The 23,378-nt window shown below is 39.7% G+C and overlaps 2 protein-coding genes across 6 annotated transcripts in view; one reads left to right on the top strand and one right to left on the bottom strand.

The window, feature by feature from the left end:
• Window positions 1–3,106, top strand: part of rin (ras GTPase-activating protein-binding protein 2) — a 51,216-nt gene extending 48,110 nt beyond the window's left edge. For all 5 annotated transcript variants that reach the window (XM_071657125.1, XM_071657128.1, XM_071657129.1 and 2 more), the window contains exon 12: window positions 792–3,106. In XM_071657125.1, coding sequence (XP_071513226.1) covers window positions 792–1,031 — 240 coding nt within the window. In that variant the 3' untranslated portion in view covers window positions 1,032–3,106. The remainder of the gene's footprint in view (window positions 1–791) is intronic.
• Window positions 3,107–7,417: 4,311 nt separating this feature from the next.
• The window catches only part of Cog2 (conserved oligomeric Golgi complex subunit 2), a 33,465-nt gene continuing 17,504 nt past the window's right edge, over window positions 7,418–23,378 (bottom strand). Inside the window, exons 8-13 of the mRNA XM_071657124.1 lie at window positions 22,536–22,675; window positions 21,187–21,433; window positions 19,287–19,545; window positions 15,972–16,254; window positions 7,915–8,095; window positions 7,418–7,820 (exon numbers count right to left, since the gene is read on the bottom strand). Of these exons, the coding sequence (XP_071513225.1) occupies window positions 7,725–7,820; window positions 7,915–8,095; window positions 15,972–16,254; window positions 19,287–19,545; window positions 21,187–21,433; window positions 22,536–22,675 (1,206 nt within the window). The 3' untranslated portion in view covers window positions 7,418–7,724. The remainder of the gene's footprint in view (window positions 7,821–7,914; window positions 8,096–15,971; window positions 16,255–19,286; window positions 19,546–21,186; window positions 21,434–22,535; window positions 22,676–23,378) is intronic.

Raw genomic sequence — 23,378 nt, 5'->3', positions numbered from 1 at the left:
CTTCTAACAACTTGCCTCCCACACCATATATTCTTAGTACCTTCCACAGAGCATCTCTATCAACTCTATCATATGCCTTCTCCAGATCCATAATTGATACATACAAATCCATTTGCTTTTCTAAGTATTTCTCACACATTCTTGAAAGCAAACACCTGATCCACACATCTACTACTACTGAAACCACACTGCTCTTCCCCAATCTGATGCTCTGTACATGCCTTCACCCTCTCAATCAATACCCTCCCATATAATTTCCCAGGAATACTCAACAAACTTTTACCTCTGTAATTTGAGCACTCACTCTTATCCCCTTTGCCTTTGTACAATGGCACTATGCAAGCATTCCACCAATCCTCAGACACCTCACCATGAATCATACATACACCTTACCAACCAGTCAACAATACAGTCACCCCCTTTTTTGATAAATTCCACTGCAATACCATCCAAACCCGCTGCCTTGCCGGCTTTCATCTTCCGTAAAGCTTTTACTACCTCTTCTCTGTTTACCAAGTCTTTTCCCTAACCCTGTCACTTTGCACACCACCTCGACCAAAACACACTGTATCATCAAACACATTCAACCAACCTTCAAAATACTCACTCCATCTCCTTCTCGCATCATCACTACTTGTTATCACCTCCCCATTAACCCCCTTTACTGAAGTTCCCATTTGTTCCCTTGTCTTACGCACTTTATTTACCTCCTTCCAAAACATGTGTATAAATTTTTTGTGTTCTGATGTATTATTTGGAGCAATTTCTAAAGAATGTTTTATTTCTTTCAGCCAATTCTCCTTAATGCTGAACATCGGTTGAATGTAGAGGAAAAGAAAGCCCGCCTTAGAATGGACGGTGGAATGGGTCGTCCAAACAGCGGTCGTGGAGGCATGGGTGGCAGTGGTGGCTTACGTCAAGGTCCACCTGGAGGCCTCCAGGGTCGTGGGGGTGGTCGTCCCAATTTCAGTCGCGATAGTAATCGAGGTGGACCTGGAGGACCAAGAGGAAGCTTTGCCCCACGACGTTAAGCTGACCATTTATATTCACGCTGGCCTACTCTCTATTACATAAGGGTAACCTGTGTCCAGTGCAGCATGTCTTAACAGATGGTTGCATAGGTGGTCCAAACATCTAGAAGAGGACTGTTAAAGTTAAACCTTCAGTAGGGCCATTGTACAACTTCATGGTGTGCTTCTTGGTGAACAGTGCCGTTTTGATAATGTAACTAAACAATGGCCACTTGAAAATACTGGTGCTTGAGGTGATGACATGAAACAAGTGATATGGTAAAAGAAACTTCACAATAACTTAAGTGGCTTCTTTTGTAATTTAGTTACTCCCACTTCTCAGTAACTGTTTTAGAATATCAGATTGATTTCCATTTTGTGAACATAAACATTTTCCACTGATGACTTGTACTTAGACCTAGTGCCTCCCTTGATATAGACTTGTTTAATGTATTAATATGAACCTTCCTGTTTGGACGGTTGTGATGGAATTCAATCTCATTAGTAATTACTAGCATTTGGTAATAATACAAACTGTTATTGTGATTACCAACATCATTCCCTTTTTAACAGCTACTAGTCAGGATTGAAACGTTTTTCAAAAAGAAATCATTAAAAATGTATATTTGAAATATGGAAGAAGTGGATTAAAATGCATATTGTTGGAGATTTGATTTCTGTGTTGGCATTTGATTCCAATGATGTTTGTCTGTGTTATAATATTTTAACTTATTTTTTGAGACTTCAGCTGAGACTGATGTACTTTAGTACCTGGCAACAGAAGATTGGTGAGATTTAGTCCACTTTTCCCATTAATGAGCTTGCAGACACAAATTCTCTGAGATGCTCATCTGACTTGGCCAATCATCATTGCTCACACTAGACATGAACATTTTTTTTGCACTATTGTCACTGTGGGCATTACAGTAAAATACAGTTATTCCATGTGATCCAGTCATTAGTGGCCAAGCACAGATCCGCATCTATGCATATATAGATATATATATATATATATTTTTATATATATATATATTTATATATATATATATGTATAATGCGTTTGGGTAAAATTGAGTGTTAAGTAACATTCGTATTTATCCACTTGGTAAGCTGGAGGAAGTATGAAAATGAACTGTCCAAGGTCACATTCTTTTTGTAGTAAATCACTTCTTATCACTGCTGTTATACTTGATTCGACTACATTCATTTGTTTTAGTGTGCTAGTATTCACCAGATGGAAAAATATGGAGCATTTATACTTCACATGTGTGAGTTGTAACCACCCCAAAGCATTTCTAATAAAAAAAAAGTGTGCAAAAGAGAAAGAAATAGCCTTATCACCATCAACACTGTTGCAAGTATATCAACATTTGTTTCATTCCAAAGGGATTTGGTTCAGAGTTTGTCTAAGCATGCAATGATTTTCAGATACTGAAGATGGTCTTTTTTAAATGTACAAATCTTTTTTTTTTTTTTTTTTTTTTTTTTTTTTTTTTTTTTTCCCTGGTTGTGTTACAGTGGCAATCTTCCACATTACAGTTGGATGTGCAGAAATGTGATATTAGTTTAGATAGTGTGAGAGCAGGTGCGTTGTTTCCTGAAAGTAATTGCATGTCCAGGCAGCTTTGAAACTGTCCTCTTCTGATTGTTATAGAAGGGTTTTTAATACTAATTGCCCAGTGTCCAGAGCTTAAATAACCTCTGGGAAATCACCAAAGTGTGTAGGAAAAGAATTTAGCTTACAGGTCATGACTTGAAATGCATTAGTTTCATATGTCAGAACAAAAGTAATACTACAGTTTCATTCAAAGCTTTTTACTTGATAAAGTTTAACACAACTTTTAAATTTGGAAGACAGTAACTATTAATTAGCTATAACTGAAACTTGGGCAATTCAGTCCCAAATTTTCATATATTTGGATCTTTGGGAAAGCATGATTAACCTTTGATCTGTTTATTTGATTGAAGGTTTTCTGAGAGGTACAATGCTTTTTCTACAACTTTATTTATGGTCTGTTCTCGCAGCTCCTCCTCGTCAGAATATTTGTGACGACAAATGCAGAAGAATGAAAGTGAGAAATAAAAGCCTCTTTTCATATTTGTTTGTTGTCACCTTATGATAAAATATATAAAGAGGATTTTCTTATGAAATAACTCAATAGTGAAATTGTTTTGCACTGTTACAAGAAGTTGGGTATAGAACATACATTTGTGTAATTAACAAAGAAAACATTTAATTTGGGGGGAAAAATTAATTCATAATTCTTGATCATCCAATGAATGGTATAAAAATCTCTTAGGTATTTGATTTTAATGAAAAATTTACCTTAGGCATTGCAGAGGAAGAATGCTACTCATCTGCCATAGAAGAGAAACCAGAGGGGCAGAAGAGAGGGATTAGATGTCTTTTTCTACAATATTGTCACTGGTAACCAGGAATGGAGGAAGAAGCCAAACAATGATTCTTCCATCACGGCTCTGTTTTCTACCTGACATTACCTTGTTTAGGTGGGACAAGGCAAAAAGCTGTATATAAGTGAGGAGATACCAGGTAGGTATGTAGCTAGTAGTTGGTAGGCAGCCAACAACCTGGGAGGTATATTACTTGTACTACCGGTCTGGGCATTGGGAAGGTTAGTGATGGCTGTGTAGTTAGACAACAGTTCATTGGTTAAGTTACACTCTTCTGACCTAGGTAGCTGTCTTTCTGCTTCACTCACACATGGACTACTGACATTCTGTCTACAAACATACAATATCTCCTTGTCACACATGACAACACTGAACTCACACAGCTCATTCTTCATAAATACATATTTCTGTAGAGAGCGTCTGCACTAGCACTGCCTTTTGGCAAAATGGTGGCAACAAAAAGTAGTGGTAGGTAGAAACATTAGATAGAACAGTAGATAGGAGCATTATGTAGAAACATTAGTAGCTGTAGTGGATATGAGCATTAGGTAGAAGTAATCAGTAACATTAGATGGGAACTTCTGCAAACACTGCTTTAGAGTTGCCCTCTGCCAGTGGCCTGCCTTGGGGAGGCCCTAAAGGCTAAGAAGTGGTACTGGAATTCACTACTCATGGAGAGAGGGGGGAATGCATCCCCCCCCCTTTTCTTTCCCGGTTCCAGTTAACAACCACATTAACTTGTGAAACTCTGAGCAATTATGAAAGAAAAGAAAAAAGTTTGTTGACTGTGCCTGACAAGTTGTATGAGAGTGTGGTGGCATGCATAGAGCTATAGAAGTGGTAGATTTGTGGATCAGTTGTTTATGTTGAAAGAATATAAGTATGAAATACTTATGAGAAACAGATAGGTTTACAGGTGGTTCTTATAAATATGGAATAAGGGATGGTAGACATTCTCTGTGGAAGGTGTTGTGAATATCTGGTGTTGGAGGAAAGCTGCTAGAATTAGTAAAAGTTTAATTGTATTGAGAGTTTAGCATGTATGAACATAGGGAAAGAGGAGGGTAGATAATTCCAAAAGAAGATAGGTCTGCAGCTAGAGTACTTGATGACGTTAGCTTTTTAATTTATATATGGATGGGGTCATCAGGTAAGTGAATGCAAGGGTCGAAGAGAGAGGAGCAGGTTTGCATTTTTTTGGGGGGGGGGGGTGTCACTTGTTTGCTCATGACACATGCCTTGTGGCAGATTCTACTGGGCAACTGTACAAGTTGGTTTCTGAGTTTAGGAGAGAGTATCAGAAGAGAAAGTTTGGAGTAAATGAGAATAAAATCAAGGAATTTGTTTAGCAGTAGAAAGAGACAGGTTTGCCAGAATATAAGCTACAATGGAGAATAGAAACTTCATTGCTTCAGACACTTGGAATTAAAATACGGTAACAAATGGATCCATGGGAGCTGAAGTCAGATGTGTATGAAGGTCATGGAAGTATTAAGGAATGTGTGGAAGAAGAGGGTACGTTTTAAGGTATTTTAGTCATAACACTTGTATTGATCCAAGGTGTGGGTAGTAAATGAGATTATCCAAAAGAGGGTGAATGTGTTGGGAAAAGAAATATTTGAGGATTATGTGGTGGGAGAGGGTTGATCAAATAATAATGATTGGGGGAAAGAAAGGTGTGGAAATTAGAAGAGTATATTGGAGAGAGCTTAAGGGCATGTGCTGAAATGCTTTGGACTTTTGGGGAGAAAGAGTAAGGAGAAGTAGACAAAGATGGTATATATGTCAAAGGTAGAGTGGACAAGGAGAATTGTGGGACTAAATTGTAGTTGGAAGGACAAAGGTAGAGTGGATGAGGAGAATTGTGGGACTAAATTGCAGTTGGAAGGATGAACTGAAAAAGGTCAGAGCCTGAATATACATGCACAAGGGTGTAACGCAGGCACGGGATAGAATGAATCAAAGTGCTGTGGTATTCGGGAGGCTGTGTGATTCCATTGACTGTTCCAGGGCATATGAAGAGGTCAGAGGAAAAATATGGTAACATCTTTGGGGCCTCATCATGGATATGTCTTCATCCGTTACTGGCAATACTTCACTAACGCAGGAAATGGCAAACAAGTATGAAATCTTTTTTTCATGTTCTTCACTTTCAGTATCAGCGAGGTTGCATCAGGAACACAAACAAACATCCTTATTTGCTCACCTCCACACACTAGCTGTCATGTACAATATGCTGACACCATAGCTCTCTATCCACAACAATGCCTCACAGACCTTTTTGTGGTTTCCCGACTGCTTCATAGGCCCTGGTTCAGTCCATCGACAGCACCTCATTCTCTGTGCGCTGCAGCACTCCATTTATCTCTTACACACACACACACCTTACACATTTGGAAGACTAAACTATATCTTGCAGCTTCCCACACTCGCCAGATAGTTGCACCACCTTCCACAAAACATCTCTCAACCCTATCCTATGCTTTCTCCATACAAGTAATGTTTCTCAAAGTATTTCTCTCACTCATATCAGAGTAAGCACCTACTTAACACATCCAGTGCCACTCCTGAATCCACATTATTACTCTGAAACCCTTAATATCTTTGTATATTCCACGCCAGCCTATGATTCACCACCCTCCCATGCAACTTTGCAGCTACAATAAAAAAAATTCATATATCTGTAATTCGAACATTTACTTTTTCTCTCCTTGCCATTATGCAATTGGGAGTCAACATTCTAATGGGCTAATTTAGGAGGAGGATAGACCATTAGATGTTGATCCATTTCATCTCAAATTTTGATATGGAACTTTAATATAAAGGAAATGTTAAGTGTAATGGAAACCTACCTTATTACTATGAGGCTAATAGTGTTCAGTGATTATCAAAGACTGTTCTGAATAAGAAAGAAATAGCTCAAGGGTCAACTGGATTTACATGTTACTGTCCCCACATTCAAGATATTCCCTAATTTTCAGCAAAGCTGAGGAGTTTCCTGGACCTCATAGCACATGTAACACAGAGCGGTCTTAGATGCCATGAATTTAATGCATAAAAAACACCACAACTGAGTGAGAACAAAGGCTCTTCAGTTTGTTTATAAACTGACCCAACAAACTCTATCTCAGACTGACAGGCACTGATCAGGCTCTCTTGTTTCATCTCCAAATTTCTACTGTAATCATCTTTGTAGTTGCAAGGGCCCAAAAGGTAATACTGTACCTTTAAACTATTGTTAAACCCCATGTATGAATACAGAGACCATTATACGATAGTAAAACAAAGTGAAATTTTTCTAGGTGATGTGAAACAGGCAGTCACATATTCTCTGATACCCTGTATTCTGAACTGAGGTAAGGAACAAACGGATTATTCTGTTACATCCCAAACTTTGTTCAATAGGTCTCTAAATAAATTTAATTTCCATTGTATTGGGGCTTTACAGAAATTTGTGTTTGATCGCAAACATTTATGTGGTTAGATCTAAAAGGTTCACTAGAAGCCTAACTGTAAAACGATCATTCAAATGGGTGTACAATATTCACAAGTTTTTATTTTTTCTGACTTGAACGTGCCCTTGCCATATTGTCATGTTAATTTAAGGGAAATACATCTGAATCCAGGACTTTTGAGTCTTGAATGCCTTGACAGTATAGAAGAAATCTGGCAAATTTGAAAGGGCAGATACATGAGTGTGAAAATATGGATAACTGACTAGAATACCATGGAAGAAAATGCTGGGAAGGGGAAATTAATGCAACGGGATAATTAAGGAGCCTGGAATCAAAATTAGCACACAGTCTCAAGATGTCTCTCCTGGGCCTGATTGTAGTCTAAACTAGGGCAATGTGCCTCACCTGTCCTAGGGCTTACTACACTTGAAGAAACCTATCCCATTTTTCAGCAAATCTTTTGTCAAATATATGAAAACAAACATGAGTAACATTCACAGCAAGCACAAAGCTCATTACTTGCCAAGGAAACCATTCACCTTTGAACATATTTTTATATCTCACTGTGCAAACTGCTGCCCTTAAGTGACAACAATAAATAATTGCCTTGGGCAATTGCTTATAAATTACAAACAAAATGTAATGATCACACAGTTAATTTTCTTTGGGTATCACAAATGGGGAAATCAAGAAAAATGAGAACAGTAAAATAACTAAAAAATTATGGTTTTAAACAATGTAATACAGAATATCAGCATCACATAAAAAATCTGATGAAAGTATAGACCAGAAATCTGATGAATTCTCCATCTTTAAGTTTTAACTCCCTATACCATTAACATTTTCTTCATGGTATAAATTTTCCATCCCGAGCATTCTGAACCATTGTTAGAAGGCTGACAAACGACTCAATGGAGTTGACATCAACAGAGAGGGATCTTATCTGAAAAAAATATAATTTTTTTGGTAAATAATTCTAGTCTAAATATGTACTTAGTTCATCATAAAATGTATATTTGGTTTTAAAAGCTACCTACCTGACTTCCAAGGTACTCCACATCAAGGCAGATTTGAAAACGAATCTTATCATCATCTGAGAGGCCACCACTGACTTCTGCACCCCCTTGAGCTCCTCTATCCCTTGCACGTTTCAGTCTTTTCAAACTCTCTTCCATTTTGTGGACAGAACTCAAGACATCATAAGTCAAAGTCCTGTACCTGGAAAAAGCAATATTAAGTCCAAATACCTCAGTACTAAACTATCTGTAAAAAGCAAGTATTTTCTAGTCCCAAATACCTGGTATTAACCTCCAATTCTGACACACAATATCCTCTTTGTCAACCTTTTTACTTGCTCATTCACCATATGTCCAAACCATTTAAGCACACCCACTTCTCTCTCAATCACACTTTTTATTACCACAAATCTCTTTTCCTTTCATTCCCTACTCAGTCAAACCACCTCACACCACATTTTATCCTCAAACATTTCATTTCCAACACAGCCTTATGTACAGCCCACCTCTCACATATATACAATTTTCTTGGAACTACTATTCCTTCAAACATACCCATTTTTGCCTTCCCAGATAACGATCCCTCTTTCTAAGCATTCTTCAATGCTCCCAGAACCTTTTATTATACATGGATGTGGAAAGGGAGCTGTGGTTTCGGTGCATTATACATGACAGCTAGAGACAGTGTGAACAAATGAGGCCTTTGTTGTCTTTCCCTAGCATTACCTCGCGCACATGTGGGGGAGGGGGTTGTTGTTGTATGTGTGGTAGGGTGGCGACGGGAATGAATAAGGGCAGACAGTATGAATTATGTACATGTGTATATATGTATATGTCTGCGTGTGTATGTATATATGTATGCATTGAGATGTATAGGTATGTATACACATGTGTTTATATACATGTGTATGTGAGTGGGTTGGGCCATTCTTTTGTCTGTTTCCTTGAGCTACTTTGCTAACGTGGGAGACAGCGACAAAGTATAATGAATGAATGAATATGAATATTTTTTCATACTATTCGCCATTTCCCGCATTAGCAAGGGAGCATTAAGAACAGAGGACTGAGCCTTTGAGGAAATATCCTCACTTAACCCCTTCTCTGTTCCTTCATTTGAAAAATTAAAAACGAGGGAAGGATTTCCAGCCCCCCGCTCCCTCCTCTTTTAGTCGCCTTCTATGACACGCAAGGAATACGTGGGAAGTATTCTTTCTCCCATATCCCCAAGGATATATATGTATATATTCCTATGAGTCGATATGTATATATATTATTTTTTTTTTTTTTTTATACTTTGTCGCTGTCTCCCACGTTTGCGAGGTAGCGCAAGGAAACAGACGAAAGAAATGGCCCAACCCCCCCCATACACATGTACATATACATGTCCACACACGCAAATATACATACCTACACAGCTTTCCTTGGTTTACCCCGGACGCTTCACATGCCTTGATTCAATCCACTGACAGCACGTCAACCCCTGTATACCACATCGCTCCAATTCCCTCTATTCCTTGCCCTCCTTTCACCCTCCTGCATGTTCAGGCCCCGATCACACAAAATCCTTTTCACTCCATCTTTCCACCTCCAATTTGGTCTCCCTCTTCTCCTCGTTCCCTCCACCTCCGACACATATATCCTCTTGGTCAATCTTTCCTCACTCATTCTCTCCATGTGCCCAAACCATTTCAAAACACCCTCTTCTGCTCTCTCAACCACGCTCTTTTTATTTCCACACATCTCTCTTACCCTTACGTTACTTACTCGATCAAACCACCTCACACCACACATTGTCCTCAAACATCTCATTTCCAGCACATCCATCCTCCTGCGCACAACTCTATCCATAGCCCACGCCTCGCAACCATACAACATTGTTGGAACTACTATTCCTTCAAACATACCCATTTTTGCTTTCCGGGATAATGTTCTCGACTTCCACACATTTTTCAAGGCTCCCAAAATTTTAGCCCCCTCCCCCACCCTATGATCCACTTCCGCTTCCATGGTTCCATACGCTGCCAGATCCACTCCCAGATATCTAAAACACTTCACTTCCTCCAGTTTTTCTCCATTCAAACTCACCTCCCAATTGACTTGACCCTCAACCCTACTGTACCTAATAACCTTGCTCTTATTCACATTTACTCTTAACTTTCTTCTTCCACACACTTTACCAAACTCCGTCACCAGCTTCTGCAGTTTCTCACATGAATCCGCCACCAGCGCTGTATCATCAGCGAACAACAACTGACTCACTTCCCAAGCTCTCTCATCCCCAACAGACTTCATACTTGCCCCTCTTTCCAAGACTCTTGCATTTACCTCCCTAACAACCCCATCCATAAACAAATTAAACAACCATGGAGACATCACACACCCCTGCCACAAACCTACATTCACTGAGAACCAATCACTTTCCTCTCTTCCTACACGTACACATGCCTTACATCCTCGATAAAAACTTTTCACTGCTTCTAACAACTTGCCTCCCACACCATATATTCTTAATACCTTCCACAGAGCATCTCTATCAACTCTATCATATGCCTTCTCCAGATCCATAAATGCTACATACAAATCCATTTGCTTTTCTAAGTATTTCTCACATACATTCTTCAAAGCAAACACCTGATCCACACATCCTCTACCACTTCTGAAACCACACTGCTCTTCCCCAATCTGATGCTCTGTACATGCCTTCACCCTCTCAATCAATACCCTCCCATATAATTTACCAGGAATACTCAACAAACTTATACCTCTGTAATTTGAGCACTCACTCTTATCCCCTTTGCCTTTGTACAATGGCACTATGCACGCATTCCGCCAATCCTCAGGCACCTCACCATGAGTCATACATACATTAAATAACCTTACCAACCAGTCAACAATACAGTCACCCCCTTTTTTAATAAATTCCACTGCAATACCATCCAAACCTGCTGCCTTGCCGGCTTTCATCTTCCGCAAAGCTTTTACTACCTCTTCTCTGTTTACCAAATCATTTTCCCTAACCCTCTCACTTTGCACACCACCTCGACCCAAACACCCTATATCTGCCACTCTGTCATCAGACACATTCAACAAACCTTCAAAATACTCATTCCATCTCCTTCTCACATCACCACTACTTGTTATCACCTCCCCATTTACGCCCTTCACTGAAGTTCCCATTTGCTCCCTTGTCTTACGCACCCTATTTACCTCCTTCCAGAACATCTTTTTATTCTCCCTAAAATTTACTGATAGTCTCTCACCCCAACTCTCACTGAAAAATGTGTGGGAGTCGAGAACATTATCTTGGAAAGCAAAAATGGGTATGTCTGAAAGAATAGTGGTTCCAACAATGTTGTATGGTTGTGAGGTGTGGGCTATAAATAGAGTTGTGCGGAGGAGGGTGGATGTGCTGGAAATGGGATGTTTGAGGACAATATGTGGTGTGAGGTGGTTTGATCAAGTAAGTAATGAAAGGGTAAGAGAGATGTGTGGTAATAAAAAGAGTGTGGTTGAGAGAGCAGAAGAGGGTGTTTTGAAATGGTTTGGTCACATGGAGAGAATGAGTGAGGAAAGATTGACAAAGAGGATATATGTGTCAGAGGTGGAGGGAATGAGAAGTGGGAGACCAAGTTGGGGGTGGAAAGATGGAGTGAAAAAGATTCTGACTGATTGGGGCCTGAACATGCAGGAGGATGAAAGGCGTGCAAGGAATAGAGTGAATTGGAACAATGTGGTATACCGGGGTTGACATACTGTCAATGGATTGAACCAGGGCATGTGAAGCGTCTGGGGTAAACCATGGAAAGTTTTGTGGGGCCTGGATGTTGAAAGGGAGCTGTGGTTTTGGTGCATTATACATGACAGCTAGAGACTGAGTGTGAACGAATGGGGCCTTTGTTGTCTTTTCCTAGCGCTACCTCACACGCATGTGGGGGGAGAGGGTTGACATTTTCATGTGTGGTGAGGTGGCGACGGGAATGAATAAGGGCAGACTATGAATTATGTACATGTGTATACATGTATATGTCTGTGTGTATATATATGTATACATTGAGATGTATCGGTAGGTATATGTGCGTGTGTGGACGTGTATGTATATACATGTGTATGTGGGTGGGTTGGGCCATTCTTCATCTGTTTCCTTGCGCTACCTCGCTAACGCAGGAGACAGTGACAAAGTATAATAAAATAAATAAATATTATTATTATCTCCTTCTCACATCACCACTACTTGTTATCACCTCCCCATTTGCGCCCTTCACTGAAGTTCCCATTTGCTCCCTTGTCTTACGCACTTTATTTACCTCCTTCCAGAACATCTTTTTATTCTCCCTAAAATTTAATGATACTCTCTCACCCCAACTCTCATTTGCCCCTTTTTTCACCTCTTGCACCTTTCTCTTGACCTCCTGTCTCTTTCTTTTATACATCTCCCACTCGATTGCATTTTTTCCCTGCAAAAATCGTCCAAATGCCTCTCTCTTCTCTTTCACTAATACTCTTACTTCTTCATCCCACCACTCACTACCCTTTCTAATCAACCCATCTCCCACTCTTCTCATGCCACAAGCATCTTTTGCGCAATCCATCACTGATTCCCTAAATACATCCCATTCCTCCCCCACTCCCCTTACTTCCATTGTTCTCACCTTTTTCCATTCTGTACTCAGTCTCTCCTGGTACTTCCTCACACAAGTCTCCTTCCCAAGCTCACTTACTCTCACCACCCTCTTCACCCCAACATTCACTCTTCTTTTCTGAAAACCCATACAAATCTTCACCTTAGCCTCCACAAGATAATGATCAGACATCCCTCCAGTTGCACCTCTCAGCACATTAACATCCAAAAGTCTCTCTCGCGCGCCTGTCAATTAACACGTAATCCAATAACGCTCTCTGGCCATCTCTCCTACTTACATAAGTATACTTATGTATATCTTGCTTTTTAAACCAGGTATTCCCAATCATCAGTCCTTTTTCAGCACATAAATCTACAAGCTCTTCACCATTTCCATTTACAACACTGAACACCCCATGTATACCAATTATTCCCTCAACTGCCACATTACTCACCTTTGCATTCAAATCACCCACCACTATAACCCGGTCTCGTGCATCAAAACCACTAACACACTCATTCAGCTGCTCCCAAAACACTTGCCTCTCATGATCTGAGTGAGTATTTTGAAGGTTTGTTGAATGTGTTTGATGATAGAGTGGCAGATATAGGGTGTTTTGGTCGAGGTGGTGTGCAAAGTGAGAGGGTTAGGGAAAATGATTTGGTAAACAGAGAAGAGGTAGTAAAAGCTTTGCGGAAGATGAAAGCCGGCAAGGCAGCAGGTTTGGATGGTATTGCAGTGGAATTTATTAAAAAAGGGGGTGACTGTATTGTTGACTGGTTGGTAAGGTTATTTAATGTATGTATGACTCATGGTGAGGTGCCTGAGGATTGGCGGAATGCGTGCATAGTGCCATTGTACAAAGGCAAAGGGGATAAGAGTGAGTGCTCAAATTACAGAGGTATAAGTTTGTTGAGTATTCCTGGTAAATTATATGGGAGGGTATTGATTGAGAGGGTGAAGGCATGTACAGAGCATCAGACTGGGGAAGAGCAGTGTGGTTTCAGAAGTGGTAGAGGATGTGTGGATCAGGTGTTTGCTTTGAAGAATGTATGTGAGAAATACTTAGAAAAGCAAATGTATGTAGCATTTATGGATCTGGAGAAGGCATATGATAGAGTTGATAGAGATGCTCTGTGGAAGGTATTAAGAATATATGGTGTGGGAGGAAAGTTGTTAGAAGCAGTGAAAAGTTTTTATCGAGGATGTAAGGCATGTGTACGTGTAGGAAGAGAGGAAAGTGATTGGTTCTCAGTGAATGTAGGTTTGCGGCAGGGGTGTGTGATGTCTCCATGGTTGTTTAATTTGTTATGGATGGGGTTGTTAGGGAGGTGAATGCAAGAGTTTTGGAAAGAGGGGCAAGTATGAAGTCTGTTGGGGATGAGAGAGCTTGGGAAGTGAGTCAGTTGTTGTTCGCTGATGATACAGCGCTGGTGGCTGATTCATGTGAGAAACTGCAGAAGCTGGTGACTGAGTTTGGTAAAGTGTGTGAAAGAAGAAAGTTAAGAGTAAATGTGAATAAGAGCAAGGTTATTAGGTACAGTAGGGTTGAGGGTCAAGTCAATTGGGAGGTGAGTTTGAATGGAGAAAAACTGGAGGAAGTGAAGTGTTTTAGATATCTGGGAGTGGATCTGGCAGCGGATGGAACCATGGAAGCGGAAGTGGATCATAGGGTGGGGGAGGGGGCGAAAATTCTGGGAGCCTTGAAGAATGTGTGGAAGTCGAGAACATTATCTCGGAAAGCAAAAATGGGTATGTTTGAAGGAATAGTGGTTCCAACAATGTTGTATGGGTGCGAGGCATGGGCTATGGATAGAGTGGTGTGCAGGAGGATGGATGTGCTGGAAATGAGATGTTTGAGGACAATGTGTGGTGTGAGGTGGTTTGATCGAGTAAGTAACGTAAGGGTAAGAGAGATGTGTGGAAATAAAAAGAGCGTGGTTGAGAGAGCAGAAGAGGGTATTTTGAAATGGTTTGGGCACATGGAGAGAATGAGTGAGGAAAGATTGACCAAGAGGATATATGTGTCGGAGGTGGAGGGAAAGAGGAGAGGAGGGAGACCAAATTGGAGGTGGAAAGATGGAGTGAAGAAGATTTGGTGTGATCGGGGCCTGAACATGCAGGAGGGTGAAAGGAGGGCAAGGAATAGAGTGAATTGGAGTGATGTGGTATACCGGGGTTGACGTGCTGTCAGTGGATTGAATCAGGGCATGTGAAGCGTCTGGGGTAAACCATGGAATGCTGTGTAGGTATGTATATTTGCGTGTGTGGACGTATGTATATACATGTGTATGGGGGTGGGTTGGGCCATTTCTTTCGTCTGTTTCCTTGCGCTACCTCGCAAACGCGGGAGACAGTGGAAAAAAAAAAAAATTATTATTATTATACTTAACTGCTGTTTCTCGCATCAGCGAGGTAGCACCAAGAAAAGAGACCAAGAATGGCCCATACATATAGATATACATAGTAACATATATACATATACATACACAGACATATACATATATACACATGTACATATACTTGCCTTCAGCTATTCCTGGCTCTACCCTGCCACGCAGGGAACAGCATCTCTACTCCTTGTTTCAGAGAAGTAGTGCCAGGAAAACAGACAAAAAAAGGGCCACATTCGTTTGAACTCATTCTCTTGCTGTCATGTGTAATGCACCAAATCGTTTGAACTCATTTTCTTGCTGTCATGTGTAGTGCACCCAAACCACAGCTCCCTATCCACATCTAGGCCCCACAGACCTTTACATGGTTTATCACAGATGTTTCACATGCCCTGATTCAGTTCATTGACATCACGTCGACCCTGGTATATCACATCGTTCCAATTCACTCTATTCCTTGCACGCCTCTCACCCTCTATATTCAGACCCCAATCACTCAAAATCTTTTTCACTCCATCCTTCCACCTACAATTTGGTCTCCCGTTTCTCCTTGTTCCCTCCACCTCTGACACATATATTCTTTTTGTCAATCTTTCCTCACTGATCATCTCCATGTCCAAACCATTTCAACCCACCCTCTTCTGCTCTCTAAACCACAATCTTTTTATTTCCACACATCTCTCTTAACGTTGGAGTTTGAGGGAATTATGAAACTGACTGATGAAGTGATGAAATAATGAAGCACTAGTGAAAGGCTTTCAAAGACTGAAATAACTGTGCATCAGTGAGGATATTTCGACTTGTTACATGAAGACACCTTAAAAGTAACAAATAAAATCAGAGTGCATGCAAATCAGAGCAGGTACAAAGAAAAATACTTCATGAAAATCTACAAAGAACATCATGACGTGTAGAAGAAATGAGCTTCATGGATATAACTAAATTACTGATGAAAGCTCCACTAATGAATTAAAAAATTAACAAGACTGCTACAGTGTGTTGGGAATTACATGAATAAAATGATATATACAAGAGACAACTATGCTACAGTTCCAGAATGACTTACTGTTCACATACTTCACTGCACACTTGAGTTAACCACTGAGCCATCAATTGAGAGTCCACTTTTCCTGAATTATCGTGATAAAAACCTGACAGTACTGTTGCTGCAGTTGCTATATACGGTTGGTGAGAGGTGGGAGGAGCACGGTTGGTACGGCGATAGAGACGTGGTGTATCTGCTACTTGACGTAATGATCCACTTGCTGCTCCAATTAGACTCTGGATTATCACTTCACTTAGTCCACTGTTTTGATCCAACAACTTACAGCTCTGCTCATGGAGTTCAACTGCAAGAATTATATTCATTTGAATTTAGAATACCAACACCCAAAGAACAAAATACTGAATAAAAATGAATTACTAATTCAAAGATTTTGATGAGCAAAATACTGATTTCAGAATAATTTCTGAACTCTGACGAGGGTTTCATAAGGTTAACTGGATGTAAGCTAGATCATCTTGAATTGTATTCTATCCCGTGTATGCCTTTCATCCTCCTGTATGTTCAGTACCTGAGCACTCAAAATATTTTTCACTTCATCCTTCCATCTCGAACTTGGCTTCCCCCTTTCCTCATGCCATCACTTTTGACACATATCCTTGATGTCAGCCCTTCCTCATTCATTATCTCTCTATATCCAAACCATTTTGGTAAAACCTCTTCAGCTCTCTCAACCACACTTCTCATTACCACACTTCTCTTACCCTATAAGTAATTACTCAACCTCACACCACATGCTGTTCTCAAACATATCATTTCCATGTCCAACCTCCTTTGCACATCCTCATCTACAGCCCGTGCCTAGCATTTATATAATATTGTTAGGCCTACCATACTTTTAGACATTTCAATTTTAGCCCTCCCAGACAATGATCTCTGCAAATTCCTCAATGTTCCTACAGCCTTCGTCCCCTCACCCAGCCTGTGACTTGCTTCTGCTTCCTTGGTTCCATTTATTGCCAAGTCCACTCCCAGGTATCTAAAACAAATAATTTCTTCCAAATTTTATCCATTCACACTCATACACCAACTACCCTCTCTAAGGACAAATTTTCTCCATTCGCTCTCATACACCAACTACCATCTCTAAGGAAGTGAAGGATGGGCGGGCATTTGTTTTTGGATAGATTTTGTGCAAATTTCTCGTGACCCTCCTGTTCAGCGGTGAGGTTGGTTTGTGGCTGATTTTTTAGTCGTGTCTCATGAGTATATCTGTGTCATTTTGGAGAAACCTAAAAGCCCCTCAACAAGGAACATGCAGGCTTATCATATCTTCCATAATACAATGGAACATACTGAAAAAATCAGATAAATACATATGACAGCCCAACCATTAAAGTAGAACAATTATTATTCAATGTACTGTATTCAATGTAACCTAACCATTAAAGTAGAACAATTATTATTCAATGTACTGCCAAAAGAAATAAGAAATGTGGTAACCCAATAATGAAGCTAGAAAAACTTTTCAGTATACTGCATGGAGAAATACGAAACATGCAAGGGACACGTAACAACGTAATCGAAATTGATCTCAGGTGAACCAAGAATAGACAACTGTATAAAGCAAGTGGTAGCTAAGAACTGTCTCATTAAACATGCAAGATGTGTGGTGAGTTGCAAGTGCTTTCCTTGCCATTATGGCTAAAGTTTGTTGTAGTTGCACATGTTAGGTACTAGTTTCTTGTGCAAAACATCTATAATCCTGTTTACATGCTTATCGATGTCAGTTATCGTGATTACTTATAGTACTGTTCCTTGTGGGACACCTAAAAGAACTTCTTTTGCTGGACACTTTTCCATTTGCAACTACTGTGCTATCAATCTTCAGATAGTCAGAGATTCTTTGACCCATTTCCCTATTTTTCCTTTTCTTTTATGTTTTGCTACTTTCTTTAGTAGTACTCAACGATCACATGTTGCAATGCTTTTAGGAAATAAAAAAATTAGCGTACATTCTTTTCCTGCTAATTAGCATTTTCATATGATAGAATAGACTGAAAGACTATTTGAACCATTTGGGTCTGAACATAAAGAATAGTGTGAGGCATGCAAAAGATGGAATGAACAGGAACAATGTGGTATACAGGGAATGTATTGTCACTGCTGCACCAGGAATTAGGGGAAACCATGAAAAGGTCTTTAGGGGCCTTGGTCATGGATTGGGGATTCTGGTTTTGGTGCATTAATTATAGACTACAGAGCGGACAGGAGGGAATGTAGCCAATCTTCATCTGTTTGTGGCATTCCTTGCTAATGTGGGAAATATATATATTAGGTTTTGTAGGGTTGACAGACAAGTTAATTGGGAGGTAAGTTTGAATGGAAAGAACTGGGAGTGAAGTGTTTTAGATATCTAGGAGTGGACTTAGCAGCGGATGGAAGCATGGAAGTGAGTCACAGGGTGGGGGAGGGGGCAAAGGTTCTGGGAGCGTTGAAGAATGTGTGGGAGGCAAGAACGTTATCTCGGAGAGCAAAAATGGGTATGTTTGAAGGAATAGTAGTTCCAACAATATTATATGGTTGTGAGGCATGGGCTATAGATAGGGTTGAACAGGAGGGTTGATGTGTTGGAAATGAAATGTTTGAGGACAATATGTGGTGTGAGGTGATCAAGTAAGTAATGAAAGAGTAAGAGAGATGTGTGGAAATAAAAAGAGTGGTTGAGAGAGCAGAAGAGGGTGTGTTGAAATGGTTTTGACATATGTAGAGAATGAGCGAGGAAAGATTGACAAAGAGGATATATGTGTCAGAGGTGGAGAGAAAGAGAAGTGGGAGACCAAATTGGAGGTGGAAGGATGGAGTGAAAAATATTTTGAGCGGTTTAGGCCTGAACATACAGGAGGGTGAGAGAGGTGCAAGGGATACAGTGAATTGAAATGATGTTGTATACCAGGGTCAACATACTATCGATGAACTGAACCAGGGCATGTGAAACATCTGGGGTGAACCATGGAAAGGTCTGTGAGGCTTGGATGTGGATAGGGAGCTGTGGTTGGTGCATTACACATGACAGGTGGAGCCTGAGTGTAAGTGAATGTGGCTTTTTTGTCTGTTTGCCTGGAGCTACCTTGCTGAAGCAGGGGGTAGTGATGCTATTTCCTGTGGGATGAGGAAGCACTAGAAATGGATGAAGGCAAGCATGAATATGTATATGTGTATATATGTATGTATTTCCCTGTGCTACCAAGCTGATGTGGGAAACAGCGGTTAAGTATAATAAATGGACAAAAAAGGCCACATTTGATCACACTCAGTCTTTAGCTGTCTATGTGTAAAGCACCAAAACCACAGACATAATTATGCAACTTTTCTTACCATCCATAACTGACAGTTTCTCTGAGGGAAGGTGAGACAGCAGTGGCTCAATTGATTGACTGTATAGCAAAGGAAGCTTTTGCGCCATTTTCTGTACATCGTGAACAAGACCAACTGCAGCATCTCTGCTCAGGCTGGACTGTATCTGTGATTTGTCCCCTGACTTGTCTGAAAATCTGTCAACATTAGGATTCCCTGGTTCATGTGGCTTTGTTGGAGTAAGGCTTTCTTTAATGGGCTGTGATGATGAAGTTGCTACCTGAAAAATAATTACATATTTTAAGTAATTATGTTTGATACCATCTAAGTAAAAATTCCTGAGCTTTGGTTTAACTTGACAAAATAATTTAATGTGCAAAGTATAAAAGAAGAAGTAGCTTTCTTAGCATGGACATTTATGATTAAAACAAATAAAGCTAAGGGTGTATATGAAAGAACTACTGGGATGCTGTAAGCATCTGACCCACCCTTGCAATTGGGAATGGAGCTCATGACAACATAAAATATTAGGGTGTAATAACACTTCTGTGCTGAAGAACCTTAAATATGGGGGAAAGAGATGTTGTGGAATGGAAGTCATGTGACTGGTGAAGAAGGGGTAGAAAGTTACTGTCCTGTTCTCACTACAATACAGTACACTTATCATGATAGCATACTTGTAAATAATGTAACTGATGTTTTTCACTGAAATTTTGCCCAGTGATGCATACTGACTGGGACTATATGGTAAATAACATCAATAATGGCCTGACTCAGTAAGAGCAAGCGTTCTTTGAAGTTTGGATGTTTTGTTTAGTTTCTATGGTAAATGAAATTTGGATACTGCAGCATAATCACCTAGGTACAAAGATGATTTTTCCATATTTGTAACATTTTTTCAACTTCAAAATATTCTTGGGTTTATAAGTTTATGTTCCCTAATTTTAAATTTCCAGAACCACGAATTTACATTAACTGGCTTTCCTTGAATTAAGGAAGTGTATTCATATAGCATGGACATAAAGCATAACAAGCAAACAGAATTGAGAGGTACGAGACATCAAGAAAAGAGTATAAGGGAATAAGGAATTAAGAGTACATAAAAATATTTCTTTTTTCTATTATACTTAATCACCATCTGCATTAGTGAGGTAGTGTAAGGAAACAGATGAGAAATGGCTTAACCCACCCACATACACATGTATATACATAAATGCCCACACACGCACATATACATACATATATACACATGTACATATCCATACTTGCTGCCTTCATCCATTCCCATCACCACCCTGCCACACACAAAATAGCACCCACACATGCACATATACATGCATATACATTTCAATGTATGCACATATACATATCCATACTTGCTGCCTTCATCCATTCCCGTCGCCACCCTACCATACATGAAATAGCACCCAGACACACACGTATACATACATATACATTTCAATGTATACATACATGTTGGAAAGGACCACAATTTTGCGCGTGATCAAGGTATTCCTGTGAGTCCACGGGGAAATGAAACACGATAAGTTCCCAAGTGCACTTTCGTGTAATAATCACATCATCAGGGGAGACACAAGAGAGAAATATAACAGTCAGTTGATGTACATCGAAGAGACTTGCTGCTTTCATCCATTCCCGTCACCATCCCGCCACACAAAAAATAATACACACACACCCAGTGAGGTAGTGCCAGGAACAGACAAAAAAAGGCCACATTCATTCACACACAGTCTCTAGCTGTCACGTGTAATGCACCGAAACCACAGCTCCCATTCCACACCCAGGCCCCACATGGTTTACCCCAGATGCTTCACATGCCCTGGTTCATAAAAAATAATAATATAAATTGTAATCTTACTGGGAAGAAGATATTCACATAACATGAGAAAACTATACTTACCTTCATTTTCTCTGTTGTAGTACTTATCCAGGTGCAATAGCGCGATACAATTAAGAGTGTTAGCTTCCAAAATCGATGGAGAAGTGGTGGAAGAAACACCTCTGGTGAGAAGCACTTCAAGAGGCTCTCCCATATAGTATGAGAAGATACAAAGATGAAATCCCCCCTGGCATTTGGTCCAACCTGAGCAAGACCATCATTATCCTGACTCAAGCTGCATTCTATTACCTGTCCAATTTCTTGATACCTGTAATCAATTATAAATTTCAAGTAATCTGCAAACAATTTTCTTTACAGAAAGTTGGACGATCATATCTTTTAATATTTCAATGCATCTTTTTCAGTGCCAGCTTTTACATTCATAATTTTTCATCAACATTTTACTTCATTTAGTTAATCTCTTTGCTTTTAATTTTCTCCTACTTTGCTTTGATTACATCACTGACTAACATTTCATGGTTTCTCTTTCTTCATTCATACACTCTAAATATCCATAACACCTCACAAATCCTTTACTTCATCAGAAAACACTCAACCACTCTTCATGGGCCTCAATATTTGCAAACTAACACAGCTTTATTACAAGATGACCACTTCTGCCCATATCTGCTGATCAGCTACTTCTGTATTTTGTTCACTATATCTCCACAGTGAAGAATGACATACTGAGTTTCTTCATTCCTCTCTTTTCTTTTACAGTTGCACACAATGCTGTTTTCTTGGAATGAGGAAGAAAGCAATATTTCTGTTGAAGCAAGAGTTGTGGGAGTATGTGGAAGAGCATAATGAAGTGAGCTCCAGAATGATGTGGGTAAAAATTAAAGTGGATTGCAAAAGATTGGTGATTATTACTGCTTAAGCTTCTGGCTATGAGAAATGTGATGACAGGTAAGTGTTTTAGGACTAGCTGAGTGAGTGTGTCAGTAGTTTTGAAGCAAGAGCTCCTCCCAAAATCCTTATCTTTCATCATATTTCTCTTGGCCACGTGCATAAGCACAAATGATCACCAATCTCTCATAATGCATTTTCATTCTTATCCACATTAGTCTGGAGCTCATTTCCTTATCCTCTTTCACATATTCCCACAACTCTTGCTTCAGTAGAAGTACTATCCCCTACCTTTTCCCAAGAGAACAGGAATCTGTGCAACTGTAAGTTATGGAAAAGGAAAGAGAAGGGGAATGAAGAAAATCAATACCTGTCTCTCTTCACTGTAAAGACATAGTGAAAATATACAAAAGTAGTGGATAAACAGAAGCTTGGACCCTATGAATTAATAATGTATCTGTACTTATTGTGGAATACCTTAATACAAAATTAATTTCATATTTCATCTTCACATAACTCACCTTATTTGAAAGTATACTGGCAGATTCCAGTGTTCCAGAAAGCTCTTGTATTCGATCATCTCACGGAAAGCCACAATTTTTGTCTTATTTCGAAGAAGTTTTTCAAAAGATTCCAAGAATTCTGTTGTTTCCAAATACCTCTGTTAAAAGGCAAAAAATATACACTGTATACGAGTCTACCATTTCTTGTTAAAGTCATGAAATCTCCCCAGTTCTTACTTCAAACCAACCTTACTCATAAATAAATCTGATTATAGCATTTCTCATTATATATACCAATGAACTTTCAGTGTTTGTTTCACTATAACAAATTTACAGTACACACTTCAGAAGCCAGTGTCTGAATTTGGAAGAATACATGAAAGGAGAAAGTATAGAGTAAATGTGAATAAGATTAAGATCAGGCAACTAGGTTTAGCACTGCAAAGAGACAATTTAGTTGGGATGTGAGTTCCAGTGGAGAAAACTTGGAGGAAGTGAAATGTTTTAGATGCCTGGGAGAGGATATGACAGTGAATGGAACCAAGGAAGCTGAGGTGTGTCACAGGGTGGGTAAGGAAGCGAAGGTTCTGGATGCATTTAGGACTGTGTAAAAGTAGGGATTATTATCTGGGTGGGCAAAAATGGGTACGTTTGAGGATTTAGCAGTCCCAAAGGTGTTGTATGGATGTAAGGCATGATATACATTTGAGAATGTACAGAAGAGAATAATGTGTTGGAAATTAAATGTTTGACGGCAATGTACTGTGTGAGGAGGGTTGATACAGTTCGTAATGACATGGTAAGAGAGAGGTGTGGTATTGAGTATGGTTGAGAGAGCTAAAGAGGGTTTGTTAAAAGGGA

The sequence above is a fragment of the Panulirus ornatus genome, chromosome 64 (assembly GCF_036320965.1).
Source record: "Panulirus ornatus isolate Po-2019 chromosome 64, ASM3632096v1, whole genome shotgun sequence".
Lineage (NCBI taxonomy): Eukaryota > Metazoa > Arthropoda > Malacostraca > Decapoda > Palinuridae > Panulirus > Panulirus ornatus.
Note: the sequence above shows the minus strand (reverse complement) of the source record. Positions and strands in the feature narration are given on the sequence as shown.